This window comes from Blennius ocellaris (assembly GCF_963422515.1).
Source record: "Blennius ocellaris genome assembly, chromosome: 24".
In the NCBI taxonomy this organism is placed as follows: Eukaryota; Metazoa; Chordata; class Actinopteri; order Blenniiformes; family Blenniidae; genus Blennius; species Blennius ocellaris.
In genome coordinates this window covers 14,789,823-14,805,449 of record NC_137673.1, presented here as the reverse complement: position 1 = coordinate 14,805,449, position 15,627 = coordinate 14,789,823, and the positions used below count along the sequence as shown (strand labels likewise).

The 15,627-nt window shown below is 37.6% G+C and overlaps 1 protein-coding gene across 1 annotated transcript in view; it reads right to left on the bottom strand.

Moving 5' to 3' along the window:
• The window catches only part of LOC308147408 (rho GTPase-activating protein 6-like), a 55,046-nt gene that overhangs the window by 18,353 nt on the left and 21,066 nt on the right, over window positions 1-15,627 (bottom strand). Inside the window, exon 2 of the mRNA XM_080519539.1 lies at window positions 2,854-3,013. Coding sequence (XP_080375665.1) covers window positions 2,854-3,013 — 160 coding nt within the window. The remainder of the gene's footprint in view (window positions 1-2,853; window positions 3,014-15,627) is intronic.

Sequence of the window (15,627 nt, the reverse complement as noted above, 5' to 3'; positions counted from 1 at the left end):
GCGTATATGCAGCATTTATGTGCATATATGTGCATGTATGCCGCATATATATTGCCATATATGTGCATATATGTGCATATATGCAGCATATATATTGTCATATATGTGCATATATGTGCATATATGCAGCATATATATTGTCATATATGTGCATATATGCAGCATATATATTGCCATATATGTGCATATATGCTGCATATAGGTTTCATATATGTGCATATATCCTCATATAGGTTCTTTCCGTGTGGGAAGATCCCGACCTGGATTAAGACGTACGTTCTGTGACGATCTTCAATCCGTTGGAATTGGATGAAAGAAGGTCCTGCCAAGCTAGCCTTTAGACTTGTAATACCACGTAAGGCTGCACGGCGACCGCAAGAAGCAACGTATTACAATCATTTTTTGCATTTGATAGACAATTTTGCAGTTTTTTTTAAGTTGCGTTGTGTTCGCCCATTTTTTTTCTTTTGAAAATATAAGGTTTTGTTTTACATGGTATTGTTTATCAAGTATCAGAATGCTACTACTCACTGCTGCCACCTCATGCACACAGGTGGCATTACAACTCATGTGCAAAAGACTTTAAATCAAGAATTTGGTTTGTAAATCAACATTTTTGTGGCACTTTCACGAAAAATTAGCAGCAAAGGTGCGTGAACAACCATCGTGGCCCTTTAAAACGCAACCAGATGCTAACACTTAGCTTTAGCGTTAATTAATTGTGTGTACAGGAAACCTTTAATCAAGAGCGATTTGTCAAAATGTGGTTTTCAATACCACTTTTTGAGGTTTGACAGTTTGCACGACAACTCCACGCTGCCATCTCCTGGACAAACGTGGAAGTATTACAATAATTTTTTAGACAATTTTGCAGGTTTTTTTTAAAGTTTTTTACGTTTTTTTAAGTTGCGTTGTGTTGTTTTTTTCTTTTGAAAATGTAAGGTTTTGTTTTACATGGTATTGTTTATCAAGTATCAGAATGCTACTACTCACTGCTGCCACCTCATGCACACAGGTGGCATTACAACTCATGTGCAAAAGACTCTAAATCAAGAATTTGGTTTGTAAATCAACATTTTTCACGGGAAATTAGCAGCAAAGTTGCGTGAACCCTTTAAAACTCAACAAGATGCTAACACTTAGCTTTAGCATGAATTAATTCTGTGTAGAGGAAACCTTTAATCAAGAGCGATTTGTCAAAATGTGGTTTTCAATAGCACTTTTTGAGGTTTGACAGTTTGCACGACAACTCCACGCTGCCATCTATTGTACACAAGAGGCACAAGTGAAGTTGCTGTGCAGAACTATAATTATCTATGCCTCCATACGTCTTATTTACATATACATAGATGACGTTTTACGAGTGTCCTCGCAGGGTGAAAGCACTCAGCCACAGGGGAAAGGGAGTCACATGTCGTTATTGAAGGAGGAGGGGGGGGGAGGGGTCAAACAGGAAGCACCCAATCCTCAGGCGGCACATGGTTTACATCTAAATTCATGTGTTGCCACACAACTTCCCCAAATACGACTTCTCTCTCGCACACTTGAAGGACGAGGATGTGGAAAGACAAGATGGTAGCTTGCTAACAAGGTTTCACGGGAAGAGCATGTGGAGCATGTGCAAATCCCACCAATCCGGAGCTCACAACCATAAAGCCTTACATAGCACGGTCTGGCTCGGGTCTGCAATCTGTCCCACATGGAAAGAACCTATATAAACATATATGTTTTATGCACACATATATATACATATATGTACATATATGTACATATATGCACACATATAGGTGTGCATATATGCGCACATATAGGTGTGCATATATGCGCACATATGCACACATATAGGTGTGCATATATGCGCACATATAGGTACATATATGTACATATATGCACATGTAGGTGTGCATATATGCGCACATATAGGTACGTATATGTGCGCATATATGTACATATATGTACATAAAATATAGGAAAACGGCCAATTTTATATATGTCACATATATTCAAAACCTATATTAAAACATATATGTTTATGTAGGTTCTTTCCATGTGGGCAATTACATGTGATACCAATTTCACGTGTTCACACATACATAAGTTCTTCTTGCATAATTGTTTTTTAGTTTGAAAAAGTTGAAAAAGTTTCAAAAAGTTGAACTAGTTTCAAAAGTTGAACAACTTCCAAAAAGTTGAAAAAGTGTCAAACAGTTGAACTAGTTTCAAAAAGTTGAACAACTTCCAAAAAGTTGAAAAAGTGTCAAACAGTTGAACTAGTTTCAAAAAGTTGAACAACTTCCAAAAAGTTGAACAACTTCCAAAAAGTTGAAAAAGTTTCAAAAAGTTGAACTAGTTTCAAAAAGTTGAACAACTTCCAAAAAGTTGAAAAAGTGTCAAACAGTTGAACTAGTTGCAAAAAGTTGAACAAGTTTCAAAAAGTTGAAAAAGTGTCAAACAGTTGAAAAAGTGTCAGTTGTAAAAGTTTCGAAAAGTTGAAAAAGTTTCTTAGTTATTGCTTTGATATGACAGTTGCCAAAGTGAGATATGGGATATATATATATATATATATATATATATATATATATATGTGTGTGTGTGTGTGTGGAAATAAAGAAGCAGTACAGGAGACCTATATGGCCTGTATATTCACATATATGTGCCCCAAGTTTGCATATGTGGCAAATATATGCATATATGCAGCATTTATGTGCATATATGCTGCATATAGGTTTCATATATGTGCATATATCCTCATATAGGTTCTTTCCATGTGGGGTAATCTGCAATGTTCTGGAAAAAGGAGGGAAAAAAGGAAAAAAAAACAAAAAACTGCACACACACTGAGACAATCCCCACCTTTCGGGATGGTTATCTGACATCCCAGGTCGTAGTCTTGGTGTAAACGGGTGTAGGCTACTTCCTGGAGTCGGGCCCTCTCCAGCTCGGACAGACTCTGAATGGCGACCGGCATCAGGCGAACGCTCCGACCCGACAGGCTGCTCCAGGTGAAGTCACCCTGGAAGGCGGGGAAAAAAAAAAAAAAAAAAAAAAACATTCATTAAAAAGAGAAAAGTGAAAATAAAAATGTATTGGATTTGTTTTTCTTTTTACATTCCATGGGTGTGGCTTCCCACATGGAAAGAACCTATATGAGGATATATGCACGTATATGAAACCTATATGCAGCATATATGCACCTATATGACAATATACATGCTGCATATATGCACATATATGCTGCATCTATGCATATATATGCCACATGTAGGCAAAATTGAGGTGCATATATGTGAATATACAGGCCATATAGGTCTCCTGTACTGCTTCTTTGTTTCCACATATATATATAGCCCATCCCACATGGAAAGAACCTATATAAACATATATGTTTTAATATAGGTTTTGAATATATGTGACATATATAAAATTGGCCATTTTCCTATATTTTATGCACATATATGTACATATACGTACCTATATGTACGTATATGTACCTATATGCGCATATAGGTACACATATGTGCATAAAATATAGGACATATATACACACGTATGTACATATATGCGCATATATTCAAGGATTCAAGGATTCTTTATTGTCGTATCAAGAAAATGATACGAAATTTGGACTCAGGTCCCGGTAAGAAGTAACAAAAATATATAACAGGAGCGTAAAATATATACATATACAAGCAAATGTGCAATACTGTATACAATAAAAAAAATTTATATGTACATATATGTGCATAAAATATAGGAAAATGGCCAATTTTATATATGCCACATATATCCAAAGCCGATATCAAAACCTATATTAAAACATATATGTTTATATAGGTTCTTTCCATGTGGGTAGTCTGGAAACTAGGGTACATACAAACCAATAAATACAATAAATATAGAAAAACATAACCTTCACTGACGAAGGAAATAAAGAAAGCTCCATCCGTGTTGCAGTACCACGTTGTACCACTAGATGGTGCATGTAACAATAGAAGCTGCTGACAGACACAAGAAGAGGAAATCGAACAGACTCGTGTTTTTGGACAAGAAAAAACAGGAAACTGAAAAAAAAATGTTCCAAGAAAATGGCCCAATGCACAAAGAAGCCATTACCTGAATCATAAATGTTTCCTTGCATAGAATCCGGCCTACATGTATATATTTTTTTAATGTAGTCTGCGTACATAAATAGAAAACCAGCATGTACTTTGGAAATGGAAGAAAAAAAAAAATCCTGGCTTTCTGTGAGGAGCAACTAAGGACACCTCCTGATGGATTCGCAATCTGTTCCCCCGACAAACTATACGTGGAGTCGGGGGAGGAGGCGTCGGCCCCCCCTCGCCAACAAACACCACTTGTTACCAACATGGAAAGAACCTATATGAGGATAAATGCACATATATGAAACCTATATGCAGCATATATGCACATATATGACAATATATATGCTGCATATATGGAAAATCCCACATGGAAAGAACCTATATAAACATATATGTTTCAATATAGGTTTTGATATAGGTTGTTGAATATATGTGACATTTATAAAATTGGCCGTTTTCCTATATTTTATGCACATATAATGTACCTATATGCACATAAAATATAGGAAAACAGCCAATTTTATATATGTTTCAATATAGGTTTTGATATAGGTTTTGAATATATGTGACATTTATAAAATTGTCCGTTTTCCTATATTTTATGCACATATATGTACCTATATGCACATAAAATATAGGAAAACAGCAATTTTATATATGTTTCAATATAGGTTTTGATATAGGTTTTGAATATATGTGACATTCATAAAATTGGCCGTTTTCCTATATTTTATGCACATATATGTACCTATATGCACATAAAATATAGGAAAACAGCCAATTTTATATGTTTTAATATAGGTTTTGAATATATGTGACATATATAAAATTGGCCGTTTTCCTATATTTTATGCACATATATGTACCTATATGCACATAAAATATAGGGAAAACAGCCAATTTTATATATGTTTTAATATAGGTTTTGAATATATGTGACATATATAAAATTGGCCGTTTTCCTATATTTTATGCACATATATGTACCTGTGTGTACAAATATGTGCATATAGGTACATATATGCACATATATGTACCTGTATGCGCATATATGTACATACATGTCCTATATTTTACACACATATATGTGCATACAGGTAAATATATGTGCCTATAGGTACATATATTTACATACATGTCCTATATTTTACGCACATATATGTACCCATAGGCACATATATGTACCTGTATGTGCATATAGGTACATATATGTACCTATATGCCCTATATTTTATGCACATATATGTACCTATATGTGCATATAGGTACACATATGACAATATATGTGCATAAAATATAGGAAAACGGCCAATTTTATATATGTCACATATATTCAAAGCCTATATCAAAACATATATGTTTATATAGGTTCTTTCCATGTGGGCAGACCTGAGCTTGTAACCGACCGTTGGAAACCCCGAGAAGTCTCGGTCTTTGGCGAACATGTGAGTCATCTGAATCTGTGGTCATGCATTCCTCTGCGTCGGGCGAGAGAAGGGGTCAGAGAGAGGAGGAGGGAGGAGGAGGAGGAGGAGGAGGAGGAGGAGGAGGAGGAGGAGGAGGAGGAGGGGAGGAGGAGGAGGAGGATAAGACAGGAGACACTGCAGCAATTTATCTAATGCCTTATCCAGACAGAGCTTACAAGGGTGCTCTAATGTGTTTATGTCTTCAGCTTGCTTCTGGACGGCTACATCCCTATTACATCCGTGCTTTTATCTTGAAAAAACACCATTTCGTCTCTTCGGTGACGTCTTCCCCCGAAGGCCTGAACACAAAGTAAGCTTCTTTAAGAGAACTCAGGCTCCTTCTGAACAGCCGTTGCTATAGTGACAGTTTCTGAGAGTTCTATGTTGAATTACGGGATGTCCCACATGGAAGGAACCTATATGAGGATATATGCACATATATGAAACCTATATGCTGCACATATGCACATATATGCTGCATATATGCAGTATTTATGTGCATATATGCTGCATATATATGCATATATGCACATATATGCTGCATATATGCTGCATATATGCAGTATTTATGTGCATATATGCAGCATATATGTGCATATATGCATATATATGCCACATATAGGCAAACGTGAGGCACATATATGTGAATATACAGGCCATATAGGTCTCCTGTACTGCTTCTTTATTTCCACATATATATATACATATATAGCCCATATATCTCACTTTGGCAACTGTCATATCAAGGCAATAACTAAGAACTAACTAAAAAACACTTATGCAAGAAGAACTTATGTATGTGCGAAACACGTGAAATTGGTATCACATGTGATTGCCCACATGGAAAGAACCTATATAAACATATATGTTTTAATATAGGTTTTGAATATGTGTGACATATATAAAATTGGCCGTTTTCCTATATTTTATGTACATATATGTACATACATGCGCACATATACGTACCTATATGTGTGCATATATGCACACCTATATGTGTGCATATATGTACCATATATGTACCTATATGTGCGCATATAGGCACACCTATATGTGTGCATATATGTACATATGTGTACCTATATGTGCATAAAATATAGGAAAACGGCCAATTTTATATATGTCACATATATTCAAAACCTATATTAAAAACATATATGTTTATATAGGTTCTGTCCATGTGGGGTTGTTGGACTTTGATGTCCAGTATGGAGTTTGCATGTTCCCCATGGATTTTATACTCCTGTTTCCTTCCATGGTCTAAATGCGTACATCTGAGACTAATAACAGGATGGAAGGAATGAATCAACAACGCTGGAAGTAATGGGCTATCTTAGAGGTCTCCTACATTTTTGCACTTATTAGTTTTGTTTTGTTTTCTTAGCAGTTTTGTGTTTTTCCCTCCATTTGAACCATTTTCCCTTTTATAAATCCTGAATCAAGGTTGGTTTTCTTGTTTTGCTATTTTTACCATTTCCTGTGGTTTTAGCTATTTTAGTAGGCCTTCTTTCAAAGCCCTCTTGAGAATGCATTTCGTGTGCGCAAATAAAATGAGAAAAAGAGTCATTATTTATTTTGTGGGAGGTTTAGGGAGGTTTAGCCTCGACGGGTGGAGTCATATAGAGTTCAGAGCATTTTTAAAAATCCCAAAAGATGCTGAATACCAAATAAATCAAGTCTGAGATGAAGTCAGGGTTGATTGGACGTTACAGCGACTCATTTACCCACATGGAAAGAACCTATATAAACATATATGTTATAATATAGGTTCTGATATAGGTTTTGAATATATGTGACATATATAAAATTGTCCGTTTTCCTATATTTTATGTACATATATGTACATATATGCATATATATGCGCATATATGTACATATATGTACATATAATACATGTGCATATATATGAAACCTATATGCAGCATATATGCACATATATGTGTACTTATATATGTACATATATGCACATATATGTACATATAATACATGTGCATATATATGAAACCTATATGCAGCATATATGCACATATGTGCTGCATATATGCACATATATGACCATATATGTGTACTTATATATGTACATATATGTACATATAATACATGTGCATATATATGAAACCTATATGCAGCATATGTGCACATAAGTGCTGCATACATGCACATATATGACCATGTATATGCAGCATTTATGTGCATATATGCAGCATATATGTGCATATATGCTGCATATAGGTTTCATATATGTGCATATATCCTCATAGGTTCTTTCCATGTGGGTAATGTCGTAGGAAAGATAAAGCAGAAGTGCTGGTAGACTCGATGACTCATCACTGCTTCTCACACTGGGAAAGTTCTTATTTTCTTTTTTCTTCATCTCAGATTTGGGCCCCAATCAACACTATTTTCTTGAGTCTGTCCCTCCAGCGGTCTTGTTATTAGACCCTCCCCAGTGCAGTGAGGCAACGCAGCCATCATTCAGCCACCTGTAGAGCCACCTTGTGTGTGTGTGTGTGTGCCATTCCTTATCGCTGACTCGAGGAAAAACGCTTTTCCCTCACCGCTTGACCTCACACGCAGCTTGACGGGTGCACATCTGCGTGCGCACAGCCTGCCTTCTACACGCTGCACGATGCAAAAAAAAAAAAAAGGCAAACAGTTGGAAAAGTTAAACAAGAGGCCTCCTCTGCAGCTTCTGCCTGGCGGGACTCCGTTGAGGGACGGAGGAGCCCCAGCTCTCCAGTGTCGACCTGTGAAATGGAAGGAATGCTGACAGAATGCTCTTCCATTTCACTCGTATGTTTTTGGACTTTTAAGTCAAGATTTAAAGGACAAAAACATATTTTCAAATCTCAACATCAAGCCGATTTGAACTAGATTGCATTTCCTGAAGCAAATGCGAGTGTGAATGCTGCAGTGGCCGAGACACTCACTTGTGAGATCAAAGCTTTGATTCCCCCATCTCGACTGAGATCAAAGTGAAAATATTTGCATAAAAGTCCAAGTCCCTCAAAACGTTTAAAAGATTTCGAAGAGTTAGAACATAGCCACCATGTCCCCAAAAATAGCGTGCCAAAAGATGTGTCCGAATAAGAAGAAAGATTTGAATCTCAAGATATTCGTCAAACATGCAATCTAAGAAGCCAGGCGCTTAGACGCCCAATATATGTGTGTGTCAGTTGAGCCAGCCAGTCAGTCGCAAAGCTCTCATGCAGGATGATATCCCAGCCGGTACCCAAATACTACTCAGACCCATTGAGGTTAATGGGATCACATGTTACAGGACCGCAAATCACATTTTGGAATCATTCAGTTAGGACTCGGCCCACGAGAGTCACAGAGCACCATCACACAGCAACGTGAGTGTTTCAGTGCCGCTTGTTTAAACTGTACTTGTTGTCTGCAGACTGAAGGCAGTCGTTTTCCTCGTCTGCCCTCCCCGCTTGTTTATTTCAACCATTTCTGACCCGTTATCTGTCGGGACAGCTCTGCCCACATGGAAAGAACCTACATGAGGATATATGCACATATATGACACCTATATGCATCATATATGACAATATATATGCTGCATATATGCACATAAATGCTGCATATGTGCACATAAATGCTCCATATATGCTGCATATACGCATACATATATGTGCGCATATGTTCATATACGCGCAAATACGTACATATCTGTGTACAAAATCTAGGAAAATGTAGGAAAAAAATATCTGTAAATATACATATATGTGCATGTATGTGCATAAAATATAGGAAATGTAGGAAAAATATATATATACATATATGTGCATAAAATATAGGAAAATGTAGGAAAAAAATATCTGTAAATATACATATATGTGCATAAAATATAGAAAAATGTAGGAAAAATATCAGTAAATATACATATATGTACATGTATGTGCATAAAATATAGGAAATGTAGGAAAAATATATATATACATATATGTGCATAAAATATAGGAAAATGTAGGAAAAAAATATCTGTAAATATACATATATGTGCATAAAATATAGGAAAATGTAGGACAAATATCTGTAAACATACATATATGTACATGTATGTGCATAAAATATAGGAAATGTAGGAAAAATATATATATACATATATGTGCATAAAATATAGGAAAATGTAGGAAAAATATATGTACATATAAGTTGCTTATATGTGCATATATGTACATTCGCATACGTATATGTACATATATGTGCGTATATGTGCATATATGTACATAAAATATAGGAAAACGGCCAATTTTATATATGCCACATATATTCAAAACCTATTTCAAAACCTACATTAAAACATATATGTTTATATAGGTTCTTTCCATGTGGGTGCACTTAATGTGCGTTAAACCAAAAGTTTGACTAATGCTATTTTCTGCCTCGTTGCAGCGTTTAATCCAGCTTTTCTAATCAGCCGAGTCAAATCAAGATAGCATTGTTTAGCGGAAAGAGGGGCGAAAAAGAGATTACAAGTGTGCGAAAAGAGAAGCTGAGATAATCAGTATACCAAACGTCACGTGAAACCTCAAGGCAAAGCTTCGGTTGGGCATTTCTCATCAATATGGGGACGTTTTAAGTCACGATTGTCGTCTAAGTACCGTATTCTCCACACTATAAGGCACACCAGATTATAAGGCGCATAGAATAGACCAGTGGTCATAACCTTCATAGCTCAAAGCCATTAGGTTACATTTTCCACTGATTCTAACACCCAGAGAGGTGCACGCACTTTATTTTGATAGTCCTACCTGCAGCCTATGCCAGGAGGACACTACACACAAAACCTTCTTCACTTACAACTACCGCTAATAAACTAAACTACATGAACTAAGCAACAAAAACACAACACAACACAATTATTACCGACACCACAAACCAAATAGAACCCCCAATAATTGCATTTAAAACACCACAAACAGAAACTCCCATAATGCATTGCAGCTACCGGCTGCACTGAGGAGCTCAGGATGCAAGGCATGATGGGAATTCATGTGTTGTGTTGTTGGAGGTTATTGTGGGTTGTTGTTGGGCTTGGTGTTGTGTTGATTGTGTTGATGTGTTTTTGTTCCCCAGTTTAGGGAGTCATTATTTCATCTAGTTTATTTTGGTTTGTTAGAATGTTGGTGTGCAACCATGAGTGATGAATGTGTTGTGTGGAGTGTCGTCCCTCTGAACATCCGCTTGTCAAAATAAAAGCTTCTGGTTGTTCAGATGTTCAAATAGCAGTCTCAAGTAGAGCAATTCTTCCATATATAAGGCGCACCGGGTTATAAGGCGCACTGGCAGCTTTTGAGAACATTTGAGGTATTTAGGTGCGCTTATAGTGCGGGAAATACGGTATCCTCTAATCACACTGCCGGGTTTGATATTCTGGCCCGTAAAGGGTTAAGCCAACACGGCGCCGTCACTCAGTGCCTGCCACTGGAAAGATGAACGACTCCACTGACTGGACTGGTGCCGTGCAGCGGGGATGACTAATGCCGCTCAGACGTACAGGGGCCGCTGCAGCATGTGGTTCCTGTTCTATTTCTGACCAAAATGAAAAAAAAATGAAAAAAAATGATAAAAAAGGGACAAAGGCAGCAGGCGAGAGAATATGTCCGTTTCTGTGGCAACGCACATACAGAAAACATGGACAGGAAGTGAGAGAAATATTACTATGGTAACCCACCTGGTACACACACACACACACACACACACACACACACACACACACACACACACACACACACACACACACACACACACACACACACACACACACACACACACACACACACACACACACACACACACACACACACACACACACACACACACACACACACACACACACGCAGAGGGACCCTTCTAGCGATGATGCAAATCACTAGCCTGCATGGGGACAATACAAAGCGCTGCACCCCCACATGGAAAGAACCTATATGAGGATATATGCACATATATGAAACCTATATGCACATATATGCACACATATGACAATAGATATGCTGCATATATTCACATATATGCTGCATCTATGCGTATATATGCCACATATAGGAAAATTGAGGTGCATATATGCACCTATAGGTGTGCATATATGCGCACATATAGGTGTGCATATATGCGCACATATAAGTGTGCATATATGCGCACATATATGTATATATATAGCCCATATCTCACTTTGGCAACTGTCCCCACATGGAAAGAACCCATATAAACATATATGTTTTAATATAGGTTTTGATATAGGTTTTGAATATATGTGACATATATAAAATTGGCCGTTTTCCTATATTCCTATATTACACATATATGTACATATATGTGCATATAGGTACATATAGGTACCTATATGTACATAAAATATAGGAAAACGGCCAATTTTATGTATGTCACATATATTCAAAACCTATATCAAAACCTATATTAAAACATATATGTTTATATAGGTTCTTTCCATGTGGGCCGCCACGCCTGCATGCTTCAGTTCATCTAGAACGAGTCCACGTGAGTGTCCTCTCTCCTCAACGCGTTATTGACAGCGCGCACTCAAAACCCATCCCATCACTCCATATTCCAAACACGGTATCGGTTTCCAATCCGCACGGCCGCGTCGTCAACGGAAGAGATGCAAAGACTGTGAGTGTGTTGTGATGAGAAATGTCACTTTCACGACTCCGCACAGCAAACGTACCGGATTATTTCCATACCTTGGAAACCGTGTAGCTTCAGCACCCAGTAACCCCCATTTTCAGCCGTAAAAATGCATTTTCACCTGAAATGTTGTCGTGTAAACGTGGCCTGAATGCAACAAGCCCCCCCCCCCCCCAGGAATTGAACCAGGGTTGAGAAAGTGTGAGTACGAGCCGCTTTGTTACCATGCCGACCGTTCTAAACGTCAGCGTTGGACCCAATCAGTGAGAATAACTAGAGCAGAGGTGGCCACACTTTTTCAGCATCGAGCTCTTTATAAAACCACCAAGTCAAAGTGATCTACCCACTACAAAAATGCAAAACGTATATTCATTTTCAAATATATTGAGGATTCTTTATATGTACAATGTATAATGATGGACCTTGCAAAACCGTATGAGCCAATATTGAGCAACACGACATAATTAACTATGAACATTGTAATTACCCGAGTTTACTTTGATGTTACTTTGATCTTTGGTATTGTGACGGTCGACTGGCAGACGAGACAAACGCACTTCGAAAATGACATCGTGAAAAACAGTCCACCTCCCATTCCTCATGAAAGAGACTCGTCTTTGTCTTCTCACTTGGTCCAGCCCCCCCACTCGTTTTTTAGGGGGGGCTTCAAATTTGCGGTAACTCGCTGACTAGCTTGTTAGCTTCGCCACACTTAGCGTCGTTGTTTGTCAGAAACATTAATCCGTCATCTGACGCTGCGTTCGATTGTACTCGTAGTTCGGAAAGGTAAATTAGTTTCATTACATTGATCATCTTTACTTTGATCATCTCTTTGATCTACTATTACTACATTTGCGATCGACGTATTGAAGCACCCCTGAACTAGAGAAACCACACGCAGAAGCCTGGATTCAAGCCACTGACACGAGACGGGAACGCCACTAAACCAGCGTGACGTCTGTTTTCTCTCAAGATCGTAAGGTTTTTTGTTTTGTTTTTAAATAGTGTTCGTTATGCTTTGTTGTCTTTGTCTGCAGCGTCGCGGCCGCTTCCAATGACCCTTGAGTCCACCCTCCGTGCCACAACACTGAACTCCAGGAATGAACAGGTATTTCCAAATGCTCGCTTTTCTCTCAAATGTTTTCTACTTGCCACACACGCACACGCACACGCACACACACACACACACACACACCCACACACACACACACACATTAATACATCGCTTTCACTGACCTGGAACCTCCTTCAGGTTCACATCTGCTTGTAATTACTTTACCAAACTGCTCTCAGGCAGTTGTTGTCGGGGTTTTTTCCACATGTACCTGTCACACATTAACAATTAATAGGCTGTTTCCACCTGTTTTGGGTTGTTTTGCCCCCAACGAGCACGTCTGAAAGGCACAACACCCCCAACCCCCCAACCCCCCCCCCCCCCACCAAATAAAACAAAAAAACAGATCTGTTCTCCATGTACACGTTACACAACTAGGTGTTAAAGCAATGTGGCCGTATGAGCCCACATGGAAAGAACCTATATGAGGATATATGCACATATATGAAACCTATATGCAGCATATATCAATCAATCAATCAATCAATCAATCTTTATTTATAAAGCACATTTAAAAAAACCAAAAGGTAAGCAAAGTGCTGTACATCAAAAACATCAAATAAAATGAATAAAATAATTCAAAGTTAATTCAAAAAGCACAGAAGAGACAAGGCATAAAACATAGAAAACATGTAAAACAAACAAACAAACAAGCTTACTACAAGTTATATGATATCAAACAAGATGAAAATAAGTCAAGGTGTATTAAAAGCCAAAGAATGAAAGTGGGTTTTTAAAAGGGATTTGAAAACAGGGAGCGAGGAAGCCTGCCTGATGTTGATAGGCAGCTCATTCCAGAGTGAGCTGCATATATGCACATATATGCACATATATGCACATATATGCAGCATATATGCACATATATGACAATATATATGCTGCATATATGACAATATATATGCACATATATGACAATATATATGCACATATATGACAATATATATACTGCATATATGCGCATATATGACAATATATATGCTGCATATATGCACATATGACAATATATGCTGCATATATGACAATATATATGCTGCATACATGTGCATATATGACAATATATATGCACATATATGACAATATATATGCTGCATATATGCACATATATGCTGCATATATATTGTCATATATATACACATGTATTGCATGTACATATATGCACATAAAATATAGGAAAACGGCCCATTTTATATATGTCACATATATTCAAAGCCCATATTAAAGCACATATGTTTATATAGGTTCTTTCCATGTGGGACGGTCGTACGATGTGAGGTTATCGGGTTATCAGTCGGAGTGTGAGGAGACGACAGCAAACAATGTTCGTGAACGTGATTACCATAGCAACCAGGTTGATGGTTCAACTGCTGCCATCTACCCAGGGCCGGACTGATGGCTATCAGTGCAGATATGCAACTTTTCACTGAAGAGCGATTGATTTTGGAGTAGAAATAGAAATTTTGTTTCTTTATGATTTATTTTTTTTTGGTGGGGGGGGGGGGTTGGCTCTCAAGCTGAAGGTAGCAGGTTCAATCCCCCGTCTGTCTGCATGGGCAATTGCCCTTGAGCAATACACTGAACCCAAAACTGGAATATAATCATTCACAGTTTTTAATATTGAAAAAAAAAACAAGGGAAACTATCTATTTTTGACTCGAATGCATGGATATATTTCAATTTTGCGGCTGAAAAATGATCAGAAAATACGAAAAGGGTGACAACTTGGGCTTTTCTTTCTTTCTTTCTTTCTTTTGCGCAGTAGGAATGGTATAGACGAGCTGGAAACCGCAGATGGCATAGTGCAACTTTACAGACGCCAAGCGCGGTGAACCCAAGTGAAGAAGAAGAAGAAGGGAAACAGTCATCAGGGACGAAGAGAGCGGTGGGAAACGATGTGGATAGATAGAACCAGCAGGTGGCGCTAATGCCGCTTTATGGATGGAAGTTGCCGTTAACTTTGCACCTTTTTCACTCGATTACTTCAACTTTCATTATTTGGCGGTTCTTCACAACCTCTATTTCAAGATATCACAATCTAGGAGTTATAGACATCAGTTCATCAACACTTTACGACAGATCAAAGAATAAAAAACAAGTTTTTGCACGATTTCGGTTAATTTACCGGTAAAAAGCTGAATACAAGGAAGGCAATCGCTCAAAACCAACAGTGCCCACATGGAAAGAACCTATATAAACATATATGTTTTAATATAGGTTTTGATACAGGTTTTGAATATATGTAACATATATCAAATTGGCCGTTTTCCTATATTTTATGTACATATAGGTA